This window comes from Indicator indicator, chromosome 8, assembly GCF_027791375.1.
Source record: "Indicator indicator isolate 239-I01 chromosome 8, UM_Iind_1.1, whole genome shotgun sequence".
Classification (NCBI taxonomy): Eukaryota; Metazoa; Chordata; class Aves; order Piciformes; family Indicatoridae; genus Indicator; species Indicator indicator.
Genome location: NC_072017.1, coordinates 35,069,589 through 35,086,487, shown reverse-complemented (window position 1 = coordinate 35,086,487; position 16,899 = coordinate 35,069,589). Strand labels below are relative to the sequence as shown.

The 16,899-nt window shown below is 37.3% G+C and overlaps 1 protein-coding gene across 1 annotated transcript in view; it reads left to right on the top strand.

Annotated features, from left to right (window-relative positions):
• Positions 1-15,773, top strand: part of TACR3 (tachykinin receptor 3) — a 38,658-nt gene extending 22,885 nt beyond the window's left edge. The window contains exons 4-5 of the mRNA XM_054383080.1: positions 12,370-12,566; positions 15,458-15,773. Coding sequence (XP_054239055.1) covers positions 12,370-12,566; positions 15,458-15,773 — 513 coding nt within the window. The remainder of the gene's footprint in view (positions 1-12,369; positions 12,567-15,457) is intronic.
• Positions 15,774-16,899: the final 1,126 nt, after the last annotated feature.

Genomic DNA, 16,899 nt, shown 5'->3' with positions numbered 1-16,899 from the left:
AGCCAAGAGGAATTCTCCTATGTCCTTATATTCCTTTTTTTTTTTTTTTTTTACATAGTAGTAACAGCTATAGTAATGTAGTTCAACATATTATTCCTGACTTCTCACTGGCTTTGAGTACAACTAAAAAGGCAGTTTTCCTTCTTTTCTTTTTTCAACCACATGAGTATATGATATGAAATCATGTTAACATGCATTGTATACTACATTACACAAACTAAGAGAATTCTGAAATCAAAGATCCTTATTGTTAGCAACCAACCACATTCTTTAACCTCATGTGAAGTTTGCATCCAGCCATAAGAAACAAGATGTTTTGACACTCTGAGCCCAAGAGTCTTACATGTGACCTCCTGTTTTCTGCCAATACCACCTTGAAACTCCACTTTTATCCTAGACATCTGTTCATACTTCTTCAAGGTTGGAAAAAAATTGCTATCCCAGGGCACTGTATAAAGGCATTGTAAGTTCAATATCTTCCCAGATATCTAAGCATTCCATCTTCTATTAGCTTTTCCCAGCATGAGGATCAGCATTCCAATCTTCAATGGTTTATATGTTATATTCCGTTTTCAAAATGGCATAAGGGAAACAAAGAGCTTGCTATAACAGAAAGTCAGTATAATTTGATTATCCTAAATTCAATTAAAAGCACATCCTAAATTCCATTAAAAACATCCCAACCAGCTAGTCTATACAGCTTTGTACTGCAGACTTCAGTGGACAGCCCAATCTCCACAGCTGACACCCTAGTCTACACTGACTCATCACCTAAAAATATTTTTTTTGAAGTCAGACAGAAATAACTACAGTTTTGTTTTTTTTTCTTAGCCCTTATTCAGGTAATGGTCTAACAAGCTTCATGTATGTCTAAATGTTCATATCTTTGTATTCTGTATTCAAAGAGAAACAAATCCTGAAGCACAGAGATACGCAGGAATGGCTTTGGGGCTATAACTCATCCAAATTCACCAAGTAACAACAGGCTGTGGAAGAAAAAAATTTCCAGTGTGCCTTTCCCACTACGTAGTTATTCATGGAGCATGTTTCCACCTTGCAGATTAATTTGTGCTTGTGGACAAAAATAACTATGATGGCAATGAAGGAGCACTTAGCTTACATACTGACAAGAGGCTCACTCCAGAACTGTGCATACAGGCATGTACAAAGGGGTACATGTGCTTCCCTCTGGGAAGGTACCCCTTCCATTTGGTTGATTTGACATTCCTGAGAGTGAGAACTGAAACAACTTACCCATTCTATCGTGAAGTAATGAGGTGCAGAAATCCAATTTGTTATGAATAATACAGCTCCTGCCAAAAATAGATGCCAGTGTAATGTTTTGGTCTATCAGTAATCTTCTTCTGTAAACAGATCTGCTCTTTGACTCAGCAGAGATTGAAAATAAAAACAAAATGAAGAAAAATGATAGGGGTGTGCTAGAAAAGGAGGAACAGAGTGAAACCCATTCAAAACCCAAAAAGACTAAGTAATACCAGGTTGAAGGACAGTTCACCCCAGTTAGCACCAGTTCTGTACATTTTGCTGCTCTGTTGTTAGTCAACAACCAAAAAAACCCAAGATTCTTCTTAATTATTTCAGCACTTATGTGGAAATATCCACTGATCTACTCTTTAGGCAGTGAAAGTTGCGACAAAACATCACCCAAAGTGGCAGCTTGTTATGCTCATACATTATACAAAGAAACAAACTGAAAGTTTCTGAAGTGATTAGCTCTGAACCTGTTTGTTATGTTTTCATACTTTCAACTCAGTTTCCTCTGAGGTTAGAGTCACATAGTCATGTATCTTAGACTTTGTGAAACTGCTTTAGTAATTAAATCCATTTGAAAGTTTTCATATCAATGAGACACAGCAAATTTCAAATATCATTCTTATCTGGGGTTGTGTTTGACATGATCACGTTTCTTGCTTAAGAAAAAAATCTAGGAAAAAGGAAATCTCAGAAGCTTTTAAAAGCTCCTTCAAATGTAAAATTATGCCTTGTTTGCCAGACACTGGAAGATGTTGAACTGTGTCCAGAGAGTCCTCCACTTATTCATAGAGTGTCAGTTTGTCTCCTTCAATATTAAAATATTAGATAAAAACAGGACGGAAACCAGCCTCTGGGCCCAAGACCTGCCATCACAGACAACCCTAACAGAAATCCTCTGATCTAATTTTAAATGTCCATCTTAAAACCATTTTGTCTTCTGGATTGCTACCTGCAATAGAAAGCATTCTCAAAAAAATCTTACCACTCCTAGAGTTCCAGTTTCTGGGCAAAGTTTATTTATGGACAGATTTGTTTATACCATTATTTTCTGTTAGCTTAATGAATTACTTACTATCCTTCACTGATGCCACCTCTACAGATGTTTTTATAGCCATATCCTCTCTCAGCCTTTATTTAGGTTCATTACATAAAACGACAAAGGTGCTTCTGGTCTTCTTTCATGCAACAACATCTGTATGCCACAAGTGACCAAAACCAGATACAGAATGCCAGCAATGAAGTCTCACCTTGGTTCTGCACAGCAGTAGTAACACTTTGCTATCTCCACTGAAAATGCCTCATCTGGCACATCCTAACGTCTCATTTATTCCTCTCATTAAACTGATGACCTGGTTGTGCTGTAATGAATCAGTACATCTGTCTCTTTCTCATTTGCTCACAACAGTTCATTCCACAACTCACAGCAGAAAATTTTATTAGTCCTTAGTTCAGCAAAGACCATATTTTTTCCAAATATGATCTTACCTACGGAAAGATAGTGTAAAACAATCCCCCAAACTAGCTCAGTACCAATCAAGCAGTTTCTGCTTGTTCTGTGATATCTGTCACTGCCATGACCCCACTTAGAGACACAATCACTTACAGGCACCACACTGAGTATATGATTAGCACACTGAAGTGGCATTTCTGCTCCTGCAGTTCTTCAACATCCAATTTCTTCCTCTGCTATGCTTCTGCAGCAGCACAGCTGCACAAAAATGTATTTTCACCAAAATTACTTGGCACGTTCTTACTTTTCTGTACTAAACTACTCAGTAAATACATGAAATGAGGCTGATCTGACAAAGAATATATCCTGCTTAGTATTAAATAGTTTCTAATAAAAACATAATACTGGATTACACAGACCAAAAATTTCAGCAAAGCCACTCCAGTGTTACTGAACCCAGTGTATTTTCAAATGCATTGCTGAACTGAACTACACAGATTCCTTAATACTGAAATCAAGACAACTACCAGAAAAATAAATGAAGACACAATCTGTCTCTTTTTCAAAATTTCAATTTTAAGCATGGAGATTACCCCCCCCCCCCCCCATAATACTCTTCAAGTTCAAGTGTTAGACATGATCCTCCAGTCAGATAACCTTAACACCACAACCCACACTCAGGACAAAGTAGGTTCTTAAGTTGTAAGAAAATTCTTTCACTAACATAGAAACGAATGCTAAAAATCTCAGAAGCCCCTTCTTCATTGAGTCTCTGTAGGGACGTTGTGAAAAAATTAATTTAGAATAAGTTTTGAGTCTGTTGAGCTTTCTGGAATAGTGCCCAGAATCTATGCGGTGAAAAGTCCAGGAAACTTGACACAGATCAGTCGTTTAGGAGGACTGCGTTGCTGAGAGCTGCACATTCCAGCAGAGCAGTGCTGCAATTCCAGTATTGCACTTAAGAGACTTTTACATTCATTACATGTTGTTATTCATGTAAAACCAAAATATCATTTCAGTACATCTTTTCTTGAGTTAAAGCAGAAGGCTGCATGACTAATTCCTTAAGACTTAGCAGGAGAGACCTAACTAACTAAACTCCTGCTACAGCATAAGCTTACAGAGGAAAGCAGTTGAAACAGCCCAGAGAGATCACAAACAGTGGCAGGAGCTGAACAGCAGAGAACCTGCAATATTCCAAATTTGCCTTTTTTTAGGAGCAGATTACAATTGTCACCTACACACAGAGGGCTGTCTGTATTATGTCTGTTGATAGCTTCACCTAATAAATTAATTCCTTTAACTCAAGTACATCGTGCTTTAGAAATTTCTGTACTGCAACGTTGTAAACAACCTATTCAAAGCACCTTTATGTTATTACTCATTTCCTGGGCTGGATAGAGTTTCTTTGATTACTACTGGCTTTGGAGCCCGTTTCCTAGGAAACAGCTTCAGCCACCCTGTCATGGGTCAGCTTATACCTTATTCCATAGGAGTACCAAACCAGTGCAGTAATGATTAGTGTGTTGATCATTATGGCCAAGGAGCGTAGATCCTTCAATACTTTAACACTAAAATGTCGTTACAAGAACAGAAACAGCAGATGCTGCCAGGACAGTGACACTCCTGATACATTTGAGCAAGAATAATTGACCAGGGCATACATCACCATTTTACTGACCAAGCATTTGCAAAATGTCCTGTCTGTGAATTGCAAGTCTACTAATACATTCATAGCCCTGATAGAGCCATGTGTGGAATAACAAAAATAACCTAAGTGCCTCAAATGCAAAATATAAACCTCAGGCATCACTGACACTTTCAACAGTTTAAATTAAAGTAGACCTGGGTACATCATTATTATTATTTTCTTAGTAATAAACACTTTTGCTTCAACCTTTGAAAAGAAAAATGTTACAACCACTGCAACTGTTTGATTATGATGGCAAAAAAGGGGTAGTTTCAACTGTGAGTTTTTTTCTGAAGATAAGTTGGCCATACATTTCAAACAAATCTAGTCCAGGAATAATTCATTATATCTTCAGGCCACACAATTTTATTCCTATCAATGGAAAAGAGAAGAAAGAGGTTTTCCAAACTAGGTATTAAAACACTTCGCATTCTTTGCCAGGATGTTCTTGTGCTAAAATTATAAAGAAATATGATAAACACTGAAATGGTTTCTAATTGCATAAATCACTTAACTCCTGAAGTGAATAAACTGAAAATAAAACAATCCAAAAGACTGTAGGTACTCCACATGAAATAAGAGCCTAAGCCTCTCTGTTGAAGATAATGAAAGGTACCCATCTCATTTTACGTTCAAGAGGGCAGTTTCCACTTAGGAGCCCACATAACGCAAACCACATGTAGGGATTCTTTAACATAATTCATTGGCATAATTCAGCATATTTGTGTTTATTGCACTTTATTGCATATTGTTCAATGTAAGGTCTAGTTTACAAGAGAAAAAAAAAACACACATGAGCAAATCCCTCTGAAATCTGAAAAAGGAAAGGTCAAGTGAGTCTTAAAACATCGTTCTGGAAGAGCCTTCAATCAGGATTAAACGTCCCAGAACATATTCAGAATTGTGGCAGAAAGTAGACCTAAGAACAAAGTACTCCTACCAGGAAAACAAAAGAAATGATTGTTTTGGTTCCCCACAACAAATCTCCTTTCTGCTTGTAAATGTGCTCTGGGTCAGGAAGACCTGGAAGCACACTCCAGGTCAGGAATAAAACTATTGTAAAATAAATGATGGTGTGAATCTTAAGTACAAAAGCACTAGAAAAGCTTTTTCACGTTTTCTCAGAACTAGATCTCAGGTGGGTAACAATATCCAGTAATGCCAATCCCGTGACAGCCACTTGGAGTCACTTCCTGAAGAACAAACTTCTTTTGCCACTTCTAGCTGAAGACAAAGGCAATAATGCAAGGACACCTATCTTCACTTTGCATCTAGAAGAAAACCTCTTCTAGGTTGAGCAGCATATTGTCTAATATCTAACAGTCTCTTGTGAGAAACGGAAACATCTCTTTTAGATAAAGTAACATGAGACCTGTGGCAACTCTTCCTTCTTTCCCCCAATCAGATGCTTGTTAAACTATGTTTTCTTGAGGAAAAAGGTCTTCAATGGAACAGATATTTCTTGATGGGTTGAGAGTATCTTAGTCACTATTAAAGATGCATTCCATGCAACATTAGAAAAGTATAATTTCAAAATGGCAGTGGTTAAGGCTTTTCATTAAAAATTACAGAACTGCTTTGACTGGACTGGGGACAGACAACTCACATTTTAACATCTGTAAAACAGCAATCTGATTCAGAATGACTTCATACCAGAGTAGAGTGTCTTTTTCAACTTTACATCTTAAATAACAAAGTAAGCGTTTGCAAAATCTGTCTGCAGGAAGGGATTAGCAAACTGAAATGAAAGGTAGTTACCTTATTTCAAGCAACTGAGGAAAAAAATGGACAGAAAGTAGAAGTCAGAAGACTAAAATCATTTGTCAGGCACTGGAATTGAAAAGTACCTTACTTGACAGAATGACTTCCAAACTCTCTGAACACGCATCTCCTTCAGCTATTAAGAACCTATCCTTTCTGTGGGTAAAAAGAGCACAGAAAATCCCCTTGCTGAATTCTTATGAAAACCCACACTACTTGGTATCTCAGAAATCAGCCCTACTTCTATACTAATACCAGTAGAGTCACCCTTGAATCCTGCTTTTCTTGCAAAGCAAAAGATAAATGTTGCTCCCTTCTCTCTGGTGCTTAGTGCACAAATGCCATGGATGTCCCAATGATCAGGATGTGGGTTTACTGATGGCAGCCTAACCTGCTGGGAAAAATACTTTGTGCAGTATTAGTTTGGCATTTTACTTCTTGCAAGAAAGCACAAAGCAGAAAGAGAAAAAAGTTACGACTCTCAGAGGTTATCTGCAAACTGTGTTTAAGTTTTAATCATGGACAGATAATAATCATGAGTGGGTAAATGCATTCTTAAAGTACTTCCTCTGCTTCTCATGAACACCTGCATAAAACCTAGGAGTTCAAGTTCTAAAACTAATAAGACTATAGTGTGTGATGTTGGTGCAAATGAAATCAGAATCCGAATTCCTGCCCTTGCAGAAGCAGTAATAACAAAGATGACTTAGAAAGGCTGCATTGCTGATTGAAAAGGAAATTGTTCCATGGCCTAAGTCTTAGGTATTGATGGCAAATCAATGCCTTGAAATGCGAATTGCTGCAGACCCCCACCGCCCAGTAGCAACTGAGTCTCTCAGAAAAGTTTATTTTATTCCTAATCTTTCAAGAGCTGCTCTCAATGCTACATTTAAATCAGACTGCTTTTTCTAGCTATTTTTCATGCAAAAGAAAAACAGGAAGGAAAAGACAAATGTAACTGCTGTTCCTTCCAAATGCAGCAGAACCTGTTAGCTCCTTTTCGCTTCTACTGCTTCAAATGTTCCATCACAAAAGCAAACCTGAAGTCTCCAATTCCAATGAACTTGTGTCTGTTGTCTTCTTTTAAATACTGTTTTTTCTCCTTAAATATCATTTAATGAAAGAATGCTTCTTAGAGAAGAAGGATTTAAAGGAGCAAGCAAGACTGCAAAGCACATAAACTTATTTCTAAACAGTTTTTCTTAGACAAAGGCAGAAGTACAACAGTATCAGCAGAACACATCGAAACCCAAAATGTAAAATACTTCGTGTTTTCTATCATATTCTGAATCTAGCCTCAAGACTTGCCCTACAGATTGCACAACTAAGAGATTCCATACAACTCTTTTTAACAAAAGTCCTGGAAGAGAGGAAAACCCCTTTCCTCCAGCAGTACTGCCCACAATGCTCAAAGAGAGATTGAACTGAACACCAGGGGAGAATGGTACCACTGGGACACAGCTTGGTGATGTTCAATGCAATCGCATTTTCGAAAGCTCCATGGTGAGATGGTGGAAGGAACAGAGCTAGAGATGAAGCACAGCTGAGTTTAGTAATTTTCTGGTTTGCTTGCTTTAGAAATATTTACTAATGCACAAGAGCAAACCCTTATTAATGAGTTCTATGCAACACGGAGCAGAGGAGAAAGCAATTGAAAAACGGTAATATCTTAAAAAAAAAAAAAAAAACAAATAAAGGAAACCAAATAAAAGAACTTCGTATTATCAGAGTCACAAGTCTAAGCACTCAAACAAAAAAAAACCCCACACTCCAACACAGAGAACCACTGAGACTTTTACACTCTGCAGTTGAACCTTCAAAGTGTCACCGGAGATTTTTTTTTTGGTGAAATGTTACAAAAAGACAATCAGGCTCTTGCAGCAAATTCATACTTGGCGTATTTCATATATTTTCCCTGTGCCGTGATTGAGCTTAACAGTTTACCAGCACTTACTCATCAGGATTTATACCAAGTAAAATCAAGGTATCCTAAGTTTATAGACCTTCAAGGCAGTTTCTGTTCATCATTACTGAAATCATCATGAAATTAAACTTAACACTGGAAAGACCAAGAACTACAGCCACAAACTGTCAGGTATGGCCTTGCACAATGTGTGCCTGTCTCTGAATTAGACAGGAAACTGGAGATAATCTCCTTGCTTTTCAGCTTCCTCTTAGTCTTCTTTCTTTCCATTTCTGTGAGCACATACACATTCATAGCTGATAAAATGAAGACAGAATAGTGCTTTTGGATTCCTCTCAATTTCCATTGCTGATCTCAAATTCAAATGGAACTGTCCTGTGTTTGAACAAACTTTGGGCCACAAAAACTTGCAACATTTCACTTACCTTCTCCTTAGGTAACACGTCAATAAGCGCATTGCATTACATAAGTACTCAAAACAATGGCAACTTAACCTTAACTTGTCTTAAACAATCCCTTTTACCTGGTAAGATCAGCACCTTTTTCTTCCAGGAAAAGAGACTTTACGCATTACCAAGGAAAGCACACTGCATGTCTCCCCCTAAACTGAGAAGTATCAGCATATTACCATTCACTTCTGTGGAACTAAGAATGATACAGACTTGAGAGAAAAATGATACCTTGAATGTTTAGGTAACTTCTGTCATTCATGGAAAACAGCTGCACACCTGAATGACAAAGAATATAGCATGCTTCACTGTGTAATTCCAGTGACTTATTATTTCACAAATTGAAGACTAATTTCCATCTAAAATAATCTTTTGCTTGTTGTCTAAATATTTGCTTCAGAAACTTATGCTTTCAGGATGACAATGACTTAATATTTAATCATGGATATCCAGACAAAAAGAGCAACAAGACAACTCTATGCTGATTTCATGGGTTTTAAAGCAGTAAACATGCAGGATTTTCTGGGGGTGATTTGGCATTTGTCATTTCAAAATTAAAATAAAATAAATGTGTGACAAATTTAAGTTGAGGATTTTATTCAGGTCATAGTGTAAATACTTACTTTGTGATTTCTCTTCTCCTGAAGAAAACTTGAAATACCATACTGGGGTTAAACCAGAACATAATCCATTTTGTGTTGATTATTGAGTGCAGCAGTTGGAATCAAAAAGCTGTTATATGGGTACAGCCTGTGAAGGTTCATTAACTTTAGGAGACCTTTAAGTTTGTTGTTGAAGCACTGCTTGCCTTGTCCTTTAATGCAGTACAGAAAACTGGCCAATAAGAATTTGAGGGTTAGAAAAAAAGACAAACAACTTCCTTCTGAAAATGTTGTTAACACAACTTAGCACACCAAACTGGCTACCTGCACTATTAATGTGATTTCTAGCAGGTCTGGGGCATAAGTGACACAAGTATTCAACCAGATCAAACTACATTTATTGCTGGAAATCCCTACTGGTTTAGTGCTCAAGCACTGCACAGATGAAATGTTCACTATAAATAAGGTTTTGCCTGATTACACTCTGAAAACTTAGATATAAAAGTCCTTCCATCTATTACCTATGATATTCCAATAATAAATAATTCTAGACATAATTTCACATGCACAGCTGGTTCTGCAATACTTCCTAATTAAATATCAAGGCAAGTAATTAGACTCTCAAGTGTCCTGAAATTACAGAAGTACTGAACAGTGTTGAAGTTATACTTATCATTCCTGGCAGCTATACAAACATGGCAACAAGCAAAGTGCACCCATAAATCAATGGACAGAGAGGTTAAGTATTGTGCTAAAACTATGTAGTTAGGTATTCCACCTGTACAATCTGTGCAAGGCATCACAGAATCACAGAACATTAGAGGTTGGAAGTGACCTCGAGAAACCAAGTCCAACACCCCTGCCAAAGCAGGATCGCCTAAGGTAGTCTGCACAGGAATGCATCCAGGTGGGTTTTGAATATCTTCAGAGAAAGAGACTCCACAACCTCTCTGCTCTGTCACCCTCACTGTAAAGAAGTTTCTCCTCATGTTGAAATGAAACCTTCTATGTTCAAGTTTGTATCCATTGGTCCTTGTCTTATTACTTATTACTATGGAAAAGAGATTGGCCCCATCTACTTGACACCTACCCCTCAGATACTTATAGACATGGATCAGATTCACTCTTCTCAGGACTAAACAGCCCCAGGGCTCTCAGTCTCTCTTCACAGGGGAGATGTTCAAGTCCCCTAATCATCCTCATGGCTCTCCATCGGATTCTCTCCAGCAGGTCCCTGTCTCTCTTGAACTCAGGGGCCCAAAATTGGACACAGTATTCCAGGTGTGGTTTCCCTAGGGCAGAGTAGAGGGGGAGAAGAACCTTCCTAGACATGCTGGAACACTTTCCTTGATGCACCCCAGGATACCATGGCCTCTCGTGGCCACAAGGGAACATTGCTGTTCCATGGAGAACTTACTGTCCACTAGGACTCCAAAGTCTTTCTCTGCAGAGCTGCTTTCAAGCAAGGGCTGTCCCTAACTTGTACTGATACCTGCTGTTATTCCTCCCCAGATGCAGAAATCTGCACTTGTCCTTACTGAACTTCATGAGGTTTGCCTTCACCCAGCTCTCAGCCTGTCCAGATCTTGTAGGATGGCTGCACAGCCTGATGGGGTGTCAGTCACCCCTCCCAGTTTTATATCCTCAGCAAACTTGCTGATTAGTGTAAATCCCCAGCAAAATAACAGAGTGAAAAAGAGATGCCATTTAATGATAGGCTGTGATTTGACATTTTTATGGCATCATTTCAGATATGATTTAGTCCAGAATTGTGTACTCATATACAGTGAATTCCCTCCTTCAAAACACATATTGCACACAGTGCCATATGCATCTGTGCCTGCCCAGATACAGATGTAAACTTACCAAAGGTGAAAGTGATGCTCTGGTGTGTCGCCTTCCCTTACAAGAATGCTGGTCTCCCTTCTGCAATTATTCACAGTTTAACTGATGAAAAGTGTTTTAGGAGAACAGACATCCCTTTGGTTTCTTTAAATATATGTATCAGTAATAATAAACATTCTCATAAACAAAATCTTGTACAGTACAGTCCAAGCCAACAGGAAAGCTTGTAAACTGGTGCCAAATAGTAAATGCAAAGATGCTTTATGTTTCCCACAGGAAGATATGATAAGAGTTAAGGATGGCACCGTGACATTTATATGTAAAATTATTTAATTACATTAGCAGAAATTCTATAAAATTACCAACCTAAAACACGAAAGTATGGGAAATTTCAGCCTTGTTTTTTTCCTCCTGGCAAAACTAGAGACAATAGGTTAACAGCAGCCTGTACAGAGACATGAAAGGAACTGTTGGTAACCATCTCTAATATTCCTCAGTATTCACAGTACAGATGGACAAGAGACCTCCCAGCACAGATTCATCGTGTCTGGTTTCGTTTTACCCACAAACAGAAAATCTGTTGTTAACAGGACACATCGTGACATACGTTGGGCTACTATTTGACATAACTGAAGAGGAGTAAAAAAATTTACATGGCTCACAGCTTTTCTTCTTGTGTATCAAGTACAAAACAGAGAGCTTCACTTCATTTTTGCTTTATGGAAACTATGGTAGCTAACAGCTGCTACAGTGCCTGCAGAAAACAACAATTAATGATCACCAGCCAAGGGAACTATTAGCCTCTGAAATTAAACAGGATACTGCAGTTGCTCATTTCCTACAACCTATTGTTCACTAAAATCACATCAAATAATTGTGGACAAGGAATATACTTGCAAATCACAACAGAAAAAGACACCAGGGTCAATAAAAGCAAAAAAAATCCACCCTGTAACCGTATTCTGTGACTACATGTACAGAAAAAAAAAAGCTATCTTTTAGACAGTCAAGTATAAGTAAGCAAATATATTACTTGGAAGAATCAATACAAATAAAGTTCGAGAAGATATTAATGTTATTTTCCTTAGGGAAAGGAGGATCTCCAGCCAAAGGAGAACACAAAACCAAAAACCCAACATCACCAACAACAAAAACCAAACAAAAAACCACAAACAAACCAACCCACCCAACAAAACCAACCAAGCAACCAACAACAACAAAATTAAATAAACAGACACTTAGGTAAGTCAAATTTAAAGGAAAATGATACAAAAGCATATTCATCTTTGCTTTGACTAACAATAATGAGTGCAAGAAAATTACCAATGGATGTTGAAATGTTGTAAAATAGCATTATTACCTCCTTCTTGCAGGTGGTAAAAATGATGATCGTGGTTGTGCTGACATTTGCCATCTGCTGGCTGCCCTACCATATTTATTTCATAGTTACTGGGATATATCAACAACTAAATCGGTGGAAATACATTCAGCAGATCTATCTGGCCAGCTTTTGGCTTGCCATGAGCTCTACAATGTATAATCCCATTATCTACTGCTGTCTTAATAAGAGGTAAGAGATGGTTATTAAATCATTGGTATGCATAACATGAAAGAGAATAAATGGTTTAAAAGACAGAATTTTCATTTCAATAGTTCTCACTTAACAGGAAAGAAAACAAAACCCTCCTTTAGATTTCTACTTGAAACATCTCAACAAACCAAATGAGCACTTTCAGTAAATAATTTAGTCTATTAAATTTTCAAAGTAAAATTCAGTACTCCAAAACCAACTCTTGAGGTTTCCATATGCAAAATTTAGAATCTATAGCAGATCAGTATTTTCTGTTTTACAAGCATTAACGTAAAGAAGTAAAGACAGTCATTAACAGTATATAGTGCAGTCTGTATGTTCCCTAATTGTAGCCACGAATTTGTTTTGCAGTGCTGGAAGGATACGGCCTAAAACGTGATTCACTATGTATTTTATACTTTTCCATTACATTTCTGCTCTGAACACTGTAAGAGGTTAAGAAAAGAGATATTTATATTCTCATTCCTCAGTAAAAAGTTACAATACAATACTTGATAGCAAAACATTGTCCTTGGAATTTCAGAGGCACTGCGCTTGTTGAGTTTGGTGATGTTTACAGATATTTGGCAGTTTTAAACTACTGGATTGTAAATTGAACTCATGTTCATTCTTATAAGACAAGGATCTAAAACTTCATCCTAGCCACCCTACTTTTCACTGTTTCTTCTAGTATTACGGGATAAAGAGCACTATGAACAACAAATTAGTTCACAAAGTCAGTATGAATTAGTACTGAATTAATAATCTTAAATATTATTTGAACAAGCATCTTTTGAGCAGCCAGTGTCAAGTTTAATTGCTGACAAACTTTATACCAAATCTGTTAAATATTTATAAGACCCCACTACAGACCATGCAATACATGCCTAAAAGAGTATAATTGTTAATGAAGTGATCAAATCCTGCTGAGATTTATTGGTGTAAAAATGCTGGAGTCTGCCTCCTTGATGAGGACAGCTTGTGGTGCTTAATATTCAGTCTTTTAAGGTAATGCCTAATCTCATACTGCCTTCTGCTCCTTTTGAACATGTACAACTGTTTAAAGAAGAGATCAAGTTTTAATATGTCAGAATGAAATGCTAACTCAAATAGTAAATTTCCCATGAATTTCAAGACCATCCAGATTTCACTGGTTGTCCCCATTGAAAAAGACAAAAGGTATCTGCAAAACCAAATTTGAGGAAGAATCAGGTCTCACATTTTCTCAACTGTTATCACAAAATCTGTAAAGAGCTGCCCTTTTCTTCAAAAACTTTTTATGGCAGATGTTGTTTATAAAAAATTAATCTCTAATGTGATTTATGTTGGCATTCATATACTGCAAAATTGAATGTCCAGATTAAAGAATACAAATTAACAAAAAAAATTATAATTTTGAGACACACTATTGTTCATCTTGTTCAGAATATAATGCAAGAACGAAATGCTGATGAAAGTTTTCTTCTAATTAAGTTCCATATTGAAATTAAGAAGCCAGAATGCCTGGTTACTTTTCATGCAGTAGGAAAATACAGCCTGTCACAGAGAGACTGATACAGCATTGATACCTTTGCTGGATATAGCATCACAGGGAGTTAAAATACTTGTTCCCAGTATCATCTTTCAGGCTAATTAGGACATTACTTGCGTTTCTAGATAAAGAGGGTATTATTTCAAGATGAAGTCATGTCCTGAATGAGAAAAAGGGTAGAAAGTTAGACAAAAAAATAATACAGTTCACAAATATTTAAGTTTTACATCTTCCTTTACTTAGTCTATTTCCATCAGATGTTCTTTTAATATCTTTTTGTAATGTGGACTGCATCTAAACAGAGGAATGCTGACCAGCAAGCTACCTCCTTCTTCATCACCATAAGACAGCTCTATGGCAAACATTAAAAGCTGAGGAAAAAAAAGAGAAAAAAAACCAAACACAAACAGCAAACAAACAATAAACCCCCACCAAACAAATTTATTTCTGTCAGATCAGCCAACTTCTGCTGAAAGCTTGATCTACATTTTTATCTGTAGTCATCAGTCATCACTGTCATAGCTGAACTAGTTCTCCAAAGGAAAAAAAAAAAAAAAAGCTTACAGACACAATGAAATAAAAACAAGAGAAGCAACACAGGGGAGAAAGTCAGCTAAGTTTTATGTCAAGTTAAGAATATGTTCTTTTCATAAATATACTCCAAAATTGTTTTTCTAATATAACTGGAAATGCATACACACAAAAAGTAACAAGTCTTTAAAGTAAATCTCTGTCTCTGGAATTGTTGCAAGCACTAACAACTAAAGCCTCAAAACTGCCATTAGGTTGTTGCTCGCATTCAGTTCTAAAGATTCTGGGATTTTCTTTCATTATTACAAAACATAGGGAAAATCATCTGTACAAACAACTGTCAGTCATTACCTCATTCTCCATTTAAGCATCTCTGGTAAGGAAGCACAGAAGGGATTTTGGAAGCTGGTGTGGTATTTTAGAGAAAAGAAGGCTACAAATTTTCTTGCTGAGAGAAGATGAAAATACAGGTACGGATTTCATCACAGGTTAAACCAAAACAATTGCTGTGAAGACAGAGCCATGAAAGCTAGTGTCTTTTTATTTAGCTACATGCAAAGGAAGAGAAATTGAGCACCAGGAAGACAGCAATACTAAAACGCAGGGAAAGTACATAGAAAATTAGAAACAGAAATGAGCTATGACCACTGTATTTTTTACCTTACTCTGACTTCAATCAAGCCACCTCCCACTGACTTGACCACCAACACTATCAGGGGCAAGATAATTAGCTAAGTCAGTGTCCTGGCAGCACAGAGTATGTTCTCAGATGAAGACCTGTGGCTGGGTCTTGCAAGCAGAGGCTTTCACCAATTATCCTTTCTCCTAGGTTTCGAGCTGGCTTCAAGCAAGCTTTCCGTTGGTGCCCCTTCATTGAGGTGTCCAGCTATGATGAGCTAGAGCTCAAGGCAGCCAGATTTCATCCCACCAGGCAAAGCAGCCTATATGCTGCGTCCAGAATGGAGTCCAGCATGACAATGGTGTTTGACACTAATGATGGAGACAACATCCACACCAGCCGTAAGAAAAGAGCAGCTCCAAGGGACATGAGTTTCAATGGCTGCTCACAGAGGAATTCCAAGACTATCCCCACAGCCTCAAATCTCATCAGTTCACTGCACACATCAGTAGATGATTATTCCTAAGCATTTCATGGTGACACTGGACTATGCTCATCTACTTTGGGCCTAGATATTCATGTTACAGCAAAGTAAACGTAATTCTACTGATGAACCCTAAGTATCAATATCATGAGACTTGCAGGCATCATTTACTTTTCTGCTTGGGAAAGAAAGAGGAACCTGACGACATATGCATGCATCAGTTCAAAAGCACAATAGCATCTTCTACAAGGCATTACATAAAATAACACAAAAAATCCCCAAACATTGTTTCAGCTGCACCTGATCTGTGGCACTTAGGTTTCACTTACTGAAATCAACAGGCTCCTTTATGTATTGAAGCTGAATTGTATGATGGTTTCTATTATGAGAGTATTTATTCTATGGTAACAAAATTACATAAGAGCTGACTAAAATAAAAAGAAAAAAAAAAAAAACTTTATAAAGACCTAATGACCCCCAAGTCTATTCAAGTTCAGCTCTGTCTGCAACAGTACAATTTTTCAAATATGAAAAGTGTTGTTTTGTTTGTTTGCTGGCTTGCTTTTTAAAAGGAGAAAATCTCTAGGAGACTAATCTAAATTCTGCTGAAGTTTCTGTATCAGTGAACATTTTACTCCAATGGAAGGTGTACTTCCAGGAGAATATATTGTTTAGATAAATGTCCTATAGCTTTGTATCTTAGTGCTAGCAGAAAGATCTTTCTTCAGTGGCCCTAACAGAAGATTGGAAAGAATTTAAACTTGAGATTCACACATAGGGAAAACACTAATGCGGCAATGAACTTCTCTCTGCAGAAGATACATATATTTCACTATGAAACACCTTCAACATGGAAAAAAATATTGGTGTTTAGGCTATTTTCCCAAAATCCCCATGGCTGGATGCATGCAAAAATACTCCTGTGTTCATCTGAAAACATGTTAGGCAATATTACACATAGAATTTCCCACCCAATTCAGTCAAAATCCACTGATGGTCACTGTTGCAAAGAAAGCTGAACTTAATACAAAAGGAACTAGAAGGCGGTTTTTGCTTTAGATAAATGGCTATTATCAGTTGTGTGGATTACAGAACGATAGGGGTTGGAAGGGACCTCTAGAGATCATCCATTTCAAGCCCGCTGCCAAAGAAGGTTCACCTAGAGCAG